Source organism: Symphalangus syndactylus, chromosome 4, assembly GCF_028878055.3.
Source record: "Symphalangus syndactylus isolate Jambi chromosome 4, NHGRI_mSymSyn1-v2.1_pri, whole genome shotgun sequence".
NCBI lineage: Eukaryota > Metazoa > Chordata > Mammalia > Primates > Hylobatidae > Symphalangus > Symphalangus syndactylus.
The window spans coordinates 76,693,323-76,702,022 of NC_072426.2; the positions used below are offsets into that span (position 1 = coordinate 76,693,323).

At 47.1% G+C, this 8,700-nt stretch overlaps 1 protein-coding gene across 6 annotated transcripts in view; it reads left to right on the forward strand.

The window, feature by feature from the left end:
• The window catches only part of CCNY (cyclin Y), a 299,400-nt gene extending 290,904 nt beyond the window's left edge, over positions 1 to 8,496 (forward strand). For all 6 annotated transcript variants that reach the window (XM_055275153.2, XM_055275152.2, XM_055275151.2 and 3 more), the window contains 2 exons: positions 2,704 to 2,866; positions 5,752 to 8,496. In XM_055275153.2, coding sequence (XP_055131128.1) covers positions 2,704 to 2,866; positions 5,752 to 5,868 — 280 coding nt within the window. In that variant the 3' untranslated portion in view covers positions 5,869 to 8,496. The remainder of the gene's footprint in view (positions 1 to 2,703; positions 2,867 to 5,751) is intronic.
• The last annotated feature ends 204 nt before the right edge of the window (positions 8,497 to 8,700 follow it).

Genomic DNA, 8,700 nt, shown 5'->3' on the forward strand with positions numbered 1-8,700 from the left:
GCCGCCTTGTTCAAAAGCAGCTTCCTCTTGACTTTGCTCATAGTGTCTGCCTCCATCTGGAACCATGGTGTCTGTATATCATTTTGGGCAGGATTATCAGGCTGTTCTCTTAGACTTTCCTTCTTAGCATTGGGAGAATACGCTTTGCAGTGACGCCTGTTGACCACCAGACGGCGACGTGTCCACGGCAGCTCCCAGGTTCACCTGGGATTTGCTCCTTTGATGTTTGACACTTCTGGCCTTAGCAGGGCCTCTGACGCTTTTGTTTTGTTGAAATCTTACCTGGATTCCAGTATTTCACAGGATGATCTCTTATTAAATCTCATTTAAATGAAGCATAAATAAAAGTTGTTTTAAGTAAAAATTATCCCAAATCAAAGTAAATTATTATGTGTTTATTTATTTTTGGGACGGAGTTTCGCTCTTGTTGCCCAGGCTGGAGTGCAGTGGGGCGATCTTGGCTCACTGCAACTCCCGCCTCCTGGGTTCAAGCGATTCTCCTGCCTCACCCTCCCGAGTAGCTGGGATATTAGAGGTGCCCACCACCACACCTGGCTAATTTTTTTTTTTTTTTTTTGAGACAGAGTTTCGCTCTTGTCGTCCAGGCTGGAGTGCAATAGTGCAGTCTCGGCTCACTTCAGCCTCCACCTCCCGGGTTCAAGTGATTCTCTTGCCTCATCCTCCTCAGTAGCTTGGATTATAGGCATGTGCCACCATGCCTGGCTAATTTTCTTTGTATTTTTAGTAGAGACGAGGTTTCACCCTGTTGGCCAGGCTGGTCTCAAATTCCTAAACTCAGGTGATCCACCCGCCTCAGCCTCCTAAAGTGCTGAGATTACAGGTGTGAGTGACCACACCCGGCCTAAATTCTTAAAAACTATGAAATTTAGTACAGTAAATACATTTGGAGCCTGTTGTAACTCTTTTCACGAGGCTGTGTGGAAACAAGCAGTGACGCTCTTCATCTGATGAAGAGACTGGAATGGGCCTTCCTCGGGCCTCCTTCCTTGCCACCTGCCCACAGGTCCCAGTGCTCCTTTCCCCAGCAGCTTCATGTCTCCCCAGAGCCACTGGCCTTGCTCAGCCCCAGCCTCCCCACCCACCTCCTTACTGCTTTTGTCCTTTGTCACGGCAACTTGAGCTGGTGTGGAGCCCTCCTCAGTCCCTCATAGCTGAGTGCTATGACTCACCGAGAACAGCCATAGGGTCTCGGGACATCACTCAGGACAGGATGGTGCCTGCACATGAGGCTCAGACCCGGACCCTCAACGTTCAGCAGAGTTGGCAGGACATGACTTGGAATGCTGAGGCTGGGATCGGGGTCAGGAGGGTGAGGCCCTGCACTAGGGCCCTGGCTTCACTCACAGGAAATGGTGACCGTGTGTTCTGGCTCCTGCAGCAGGTTGGAGGGGACCCACTCTGCCCGAAACACCCCCTCCTCAGCCCTGGTTCCTCTCCGCCAGAGCTCCATGCTTCCCTCACCTCAGTTCAGCTCTCACTGCTGTGGGAAGCCTTCTGAGATCATGTGCTGGGGGCCAGGCACGCAAAAGCAGATGTTGCAGTTTCTGACTATGAGGAGACCAGCCCAAGAGGCTGAGTTCAGCAGCCACATGCTGCATAGTGTGGGCAAGGACAGGAGGTTCCTGGAGGGTGTGCAGTGGGTGGACACCCCTGGGGGCTTCCTGGGGAGAACGTGCTGAATCTGAATGCCTGACCCAGGACCAGTGCTCCACAGATAGTTCCTGCACTGAGAAGGTTCTCCCCACCCAGAGGAACTATCTAGAAATAAACCTAATTTGAAAGATAGCTGACATGAGAAGTTCTTAAAGTAGAAGTTTTTAAATTTCTCCCAGCATTCCATCAACATGTAGATGGGTTGGCAGGGTAGATCTTAGCACCTCCTCTCCTGACCTACCTTTTTAGTTGAGTGGTTCTCAGAGTGTGGGCCCGGGGCAAGAGCCTCAGCCTCACCATCACCTGGGAGTTCCTTAGAAATGCACATTCTCAGGCCCCACCGCAGACTTACTGATCCCCACAGTGTGAAGGTGGAGCCCTGTATCTGTTCTAACAAGCCCACGAGGTGATGGGGTGCGTGCTCAAGTGTGGAAACTACTGCTTCCATTCTTCCCGGCTTGTGAGTTCTCTTTTTAAGAGACTGAGGCAGAGACTGGACACCCTCCCCCCATAATCCCTGCCTTTTGCCTAAGAAAGCCCCTACACAGTTCCTCCCTTCTTTTCTCCCTGGAGGTAGGGAGGGGCCACCGAGGAAGCCAATGTCCTCTAGTCTGCAGAGGCTGTTTTCCTCTGGGCCCCTGCCGAAGGGCCCTCACTGGACTCCACGTGGCAGCTCTTGGCTGCTCCATCCACCCTTTGTTAGCAGCCTGTCCTCACGGAGACCTGCACCCAGAGCCTGCTGTGTGTGTGTTAGATCTCAGTGAAGTGATTCATCCTGAAACCCTTCCTGGTGATGGTCCCAATTAACCAGTCCTCATCCTTCTGGGCACCAGGTCAAGTGGATTTGGCTTTTAATCCCAATATGGTGGTCTAACCAGACATCTGGTGTCTAACCAGACATTTAATTAGATCACTGGTCTTCCTGGAGGATGCAGTTTTCTGGAGTCTGGTCTCCAGCAACTTGCCTTGGCAGGCCATGCGGCCTGGTGTGGCGGCTAAGCACAGGCTATTTTTGTCTTTGCTTTGCAGGAATGAGCTAGAGCGACAGTTTCTTGAATTGCTGCAGTTCAACATCAATGTTCCTTCCAGTGTCTATGCCAAGTATTATTTTGATCTTCGTTCTCTGGCAGAAGCGAACAACCTGAGCTTTCCCTTGGAGCCACTGAGCAGGGAGAGGGCTCACAAGCTTGAGGTAAGATGCTTTAAAACAGCGTTTTGTGGTGCAGTGTTGCCGATACATCATCTGAGGACCAGGGATGCAGGTGGTCACATTGATCATTTCCCCCACTACATGATGTAAAATAAAGATGAGCTACTAGGATATATAGCTGGGCAGTTGATTATGATTTGTTCTGCTTCTTTTTTCTTTGAGACGGAGTCTCACTCTGTCACCCAGCCTGGAGTACAGTGGTGCGATCTTGGCCCACTGCAGTCTCTGCCTCCTGGGTTTAAGCAATTCTGCTTCAGCCTCCCAAGTAGCTGGGATTACAGGTGCCTGCCACCACACCCGGCTAATTTCTTGTATTTTTAGTAGAGACAGGGTTTCACAATGTTGGCCAGGCTGGTCTCAAACTCCTGACCTCAGGTGATCTGCCTGCCTTGGCCTCCCAAAGTGCTGGGATTACAGACGTGAGCTGCTGCGCCTGGCCAGCGACTTCATATTTTTAATAACCAGCTTAATATCACTTTATACTTAATAAGCATAGTTTTTTTGTTTTTTTTTGAGATGGAGTCTTGCTTTGTTGCTCAGGCTGGAGTGCAGTGGCATGATCTCAGCTCATCACAACCTCCGCCCCCTGGGTTCCTGCGATTCTCCTGCCTCAGCCTCCCTAGTAGCTGGGACTACAGGTGTGCACCACTGCGCCCAGCTAATTTTTTTTGTATTTTTAGTAGAGACGGACGGTGTTTCATTATGTTGGCCAGGTTGGTCTAGAACTCCTGACCTTGTGATCTGCCCACCTTGGCCTCCCAAAGTGCTGGTATTACAGGCATGAGCCACCACAATTCTATTTTGAAATCAAATATTTTTTAAAACTCTTACCTTTACAGATAGGTTTAAAAAAATTATGTCCCCCCAAAAAGCATTTCCCGCAATATAAGCCCCTCAAAAAGGTATTTCTCAGCATGCGCTTTTGTAGGAAAAAGCTGCCAGATGATATTAACAATTGGGAATCCAAAAAAGTTTGATTCTGCTTTTTATTTTTTTTCCAAAATACCTTTTCCATAGCCCGGTTAGAGCTGAGGGCAGCACCACCCACCGGTCTTGGTCTGGGTTTTGGGCCATCATTGTTAAGCTGTGTAACTTTGGGTCTCATCACAGCATATTTGTATGTGGCTCCACCTCATGTTCACCAGGCTCTTCCCACTTGACCTTTTGGCAGGAGGAAAAGGGACGGGGTGGTAATTAAGCAGGATCCCTGGGGAGAGACCCCTCCTCCAGAGAGGGTGTGCCCCAACCTTTCTCCTCTGCACCGTTTTTGCCCATCCTGCCTTGGTCTCATCCCACAGAGTGTTTCCGAGTGGTGGACGGCACAGTCATGTCTCCAGCTTGTGAGGTCTTCGTGCTGCCCACACCACTGCCCATCCCAGGTGGGATGTTGTCACTCAGTGCAGAGTTGGTGTGGCATCATGATGGCTTGGCCACACGGTGGTCTAGAACTGGGAGAAGAAAGCTGTTATGGATTACATGCTTAAGAAAGAAAAATGTTAAATAAAAATTTTAAAAGTGATGTTAATTCCAAGAAGTAAACCATAGAAAAGACTGGATGCATAGCACTGGTTAGAAATAAAAATGCAGTGAGAGTTTCAGAACTCAGCCATGCCCCTGTGATTGTGTGCCGGCCTTTGGAATGGAAAGCCCACCCAGTCTCCCAGTTATCATCTATTCGAGGAAAAATGGAAAACCCTCCCTCTGCAGGACTTCCTGAAGGCAAATGTTGTGAAACCTTCGCAAGCACAGATGTGAGGTAGAATCTGGCTTTCCCTGAGAATGTGAGCCCCCTCTCAGCTTGTGCTGTGGTCCCTGGTCCCCGTCGTCACCAGCCATGGCTCTAGTGGCTGCTTCAGTGCTGATGAGACAAGCCAGAGCTCCTGGCAGCTACACAGCTCTGCAGGAAGGCGAGTCTGTGTTCTCTGCTGAAGAATATCTGGGGCTCTGAGTCAGTCACCCTGAGAGCACAGGCCGAGGTTGGTGGAGTTGGCACCTGCTGTTCCCTCAGGTTTCTCTGAGTGCCGAGAAGGGAGAGATCACCTGCTTCTGGGGCTGCTGTGTCATGGGCCCTAGGGGTTCAGCAGGGCAGGAGAAAAGGCCAGTCATGTCCTGACAAGGCTGCTCTTTCTCTTCTCCAAATAATCAAAGACTTCCCACAACCCAGACCATCCCCTCCTGGGACAGTGGGCTCAGCTTTTGCCATCAGCCAGTTCTAGCCACACCCAGTGGCAGCACTGGGAGAGTTGTTGCCAGGGTAGCATGGCCCGCCATCCTCATCACCAAAGTGTTGATTATCTGCACATTTCATATTTTTTTGATCCCCCTGGGTCCCTCTTTCAGCAACCCTCTAGAGGTGACTTAAGTCCTCCATCCTTTTCCGTGGAGTCCCTAGCTGGTGGTCTGGCTGCAGCTGTCCTTGCCGCCAGGGGCCGAGCTCTCCTTCCTGTGAGGCTCAGCTCCAAGCCCGTGCTTCACGCCAGCCCTGCCAGGATGGTGCCGTTCTTGCCCCGCTTGCAGGTGAGGACGCCAAGGATTCAAAACAGCACACATGTGAGCGGGGCCCATCCCACACCCCTAGATGGGGAGCCAGCGTTGACCCTGGTGGGGCTGACTGCGAGGTGACACTGTCCTGTTATTTCACATCCTGAGAGTCTTTTCTCAGACTGTGAGCTCTTGGGAAACAAGGGCTGAGTCTACACTCCCTTCGTATCTCCCTGCGGCCAGCAGAGAGCTGGGCTGTGGGCTGGAGCTCCACAGGGGCAGGGGCTCTGCCTGTCCCTCATGCAGCGCCCTGGGCGCCCAGGACGAGTGAGCAGTGGACGCAGATATGGCCCGCCCTGACCCACACTGTCTCTCTTGCCCCTCAGGCCATCTCTCGCCTCTGCGAGGACAAGTACAAGGACCTGAGAAGATCCGCGAGGAAGCGCTCAGCCAGTGCAGACAACCTGACTCTGCCCCGGTGGTCCCCGGCCATCATCTCTTAACTGCGGAGGCCCGCCGGAGGCCACACCATCCCTTAGTTTCTCCTTTAGTTTGAGAAAAGACAGACTTGGGGTGGGTTTGTTTTTGTTTTTTCTTTCCTTTTCTTTTTTAACGCATAGCTCCGTCAAGCTGCCTGGATGAGCGCCCACGCAGCAAGGCTGGGAGGAAGCGTCAGTGCCCTGGAGATCCCGGCTCGCTCTCCCCACTGTCGACAACAGCACTTCCTTTGTGGAAGAAGCGGACTCGAATCCTGGAGGAGGAAATAAAGGGAAAGGGAAGTCGTGGAGAGGCAGGGAAAATGGTTAAGTGGCCCGGCCCTCTGGAGTCCCCGTGGGCGCGGTAGCTGAAGTTGGCGAGCGCGCAGCGGTGGATGCAGAGCTGTCTGCTCCCAGGGCTGGGCCAGTGTGTCCTGTAAGACTTCTTGCATTCCTTCTGCTGCTTTTTTGGGATGGGGGTATTTTTGTTCATTTGTTTTTGCCCTGTTTTGATTTTGGTCTCACAGAGCAGGGGATGTGGTTTGTACCCACCATGGCGCAGACTTCCAAATAAATAGTACTGGTCATTTCTCTCCGCACTATTTCTGTGCGCTGTCTTCTGAGCTTTCTTCCTCACCAGTGGGCTGTGCTCGTTCCATTTCTGTACACCCTTATTTTATACCATTTTTCTTCAACAATGGCGAAATTGACTGTAGTGCTGAACCAAAAGTATCCCTTTCCCTCCTTATTCCTCACCCCAAGAACATTCTAGATCACATGGGTGCTTGTGCCTTCCAATTTTCTTGCATTTGTTTTTTTCCTGACCTGAAGTTGTTATTACAAAATCAGTCAGACTTTGTGGGCTGAAGGACACTGTGCAGCAGAGGGTGTCCCCGTGAGAGTTCTGCAGAGTGCTGGGCATGTGCCTGGAGCTACCGAGTAGGAGCCATTTCTTTGTACCCCTGCCTAATCCATTCTTCTCCTTCAAGTCCATTGTTGCAAGCAATATTCTTCTCAATTTTTATATGTTTACTTTAAATCAAAGTTAGTCTATTTGTATAAAATTTTTAAAAAATCTAAAATAAAAAGAAAAAAAACAAGGGTGGGTTGGGTATTCCAGTGGGAAGATCATTGAAGGGAAAAATGTTACTATTTACTGAGGTATTTTTCACAGATGATTGAATTAAAAAAAACTCAACTTGCATTTTCATTGTGGGTGCTTAGAGAAGTTCTACAAAATTCAAACTGTGAAGGTTTATGCTTCATTAATTATTAATTATGATCATACTTTTTCATTTTCTGACGATCCCTGATTTCTTTATGGGCTCAGTAAGAATGTTTTATATCAAGTAAAATAAAAGAGTTGATAGAATATCAAATAGTGAATTTGATATGAAATCTAAGAGTGTGAGTCACTTGCATATATAATGCTTTGGGTTTTTGCATATTTTCTTAGGTCACAGTGACAGGTTTCTGAGTTGTTTCCCTTTTCAAGTCTCTGGGAGGCCAGTGGCAGCAGCAGGTCTGTGTTTCACCTTCTTCCCATGTTAGCTTGGAAAACTTTGGCATCTTAATTAGTCTTGAATCGTACACCTGATCCCCAAACATTGCCTGCTCTCAATGAAACATGCTTTGGAAATGGAAGGGACTCAGAAAGTCGAAATCCCAAGAACTCCAAGCCAAAAGTGTTAGGTTTTAGTGAAATTTGTGTCAGGTATAAGCATACCTGTTTGGGCCAGAATTATTATCACAGCCTTTCTGACCCAAACTTTCAAAAGCAGATAAACAGAATATAAAACGTTAATTATCTTTCCATTGTAATTGTGATGATCTACTCTGTATGGGTACCAAAATCACCTTCTCTCTTCAAGTCAAAGTTGAATTTAGAACTTTAAATACAGGTCTAAAAATGTAGAAAATACCATTTTATATTCCCTAATCTATATAGCTGAAAAAGGGTTGTATTTTCTTAGCTGAATATGAATACCTCTTAAACATAAATTAGTTCCTCTCCAGTGAAGTATCTTATTTTACCAATCCATTTCAGGAAAGAGATTCTGCTGCCTTAATAGCAGAAATTTTATTTTTATCCCTTTTATTTGAATGAGAGATTTGAAAATTGAATTATGTAAATATTTCAATGCATCTGCTATTATTTTGTGGAGTTTATTAAACTACTTTAAAAAATTGTATAGTCTATTTATTATATGTATGTACATACAGTCTGATACCTAAAATTTAAAGTGGATTCCATAAAACCAGACTCAGTCTTGTTTAGACTACTGAATACTGTTTTAGCCTGTGCCCTGGATTCTACCTCTGTATAGGAAAATTTTCCATATTCATTAATTAGTATTGATCTGTATTAATTGGTTATGTTTCTTGCACTAAGGATGTTTAAAACTCTGCTGTAAGTGTAGATTTAGTTTTACTGGCAGGATGAATCACTTGACACATAGGTAGATACTTGAGGTCCATTTTCTTTTCTTTTTCTACATGATGATGAATAGTTATGTTTTCTTCTCTGATTTGTTCAAAGTTTGCCAAAAGAAAACACAAAACCAGTACAGTACTTATTGATAAATCGTAGTGACTGTAATTTGTTTGTAAGGCGAATTAATGCTCTACAATTAAAGCTGGATTACTATTGAGGAACACATTGTCTTAGTGTAGTTTTTGAATGGAAAGTTTTTGTCATTAATGAAGGATGAAGGAAACGACACAATTTGTTACTTTAATTTTAGATTTGATTTAAACAAATAAAGTCATTGGGACAATATGTATCCCGATGAATCTTTTTGATTCGTTTTACTTTTTCTTTTTTAACTAGAAAAAGGGAAAGAAGAAGTCAGGAGTTTA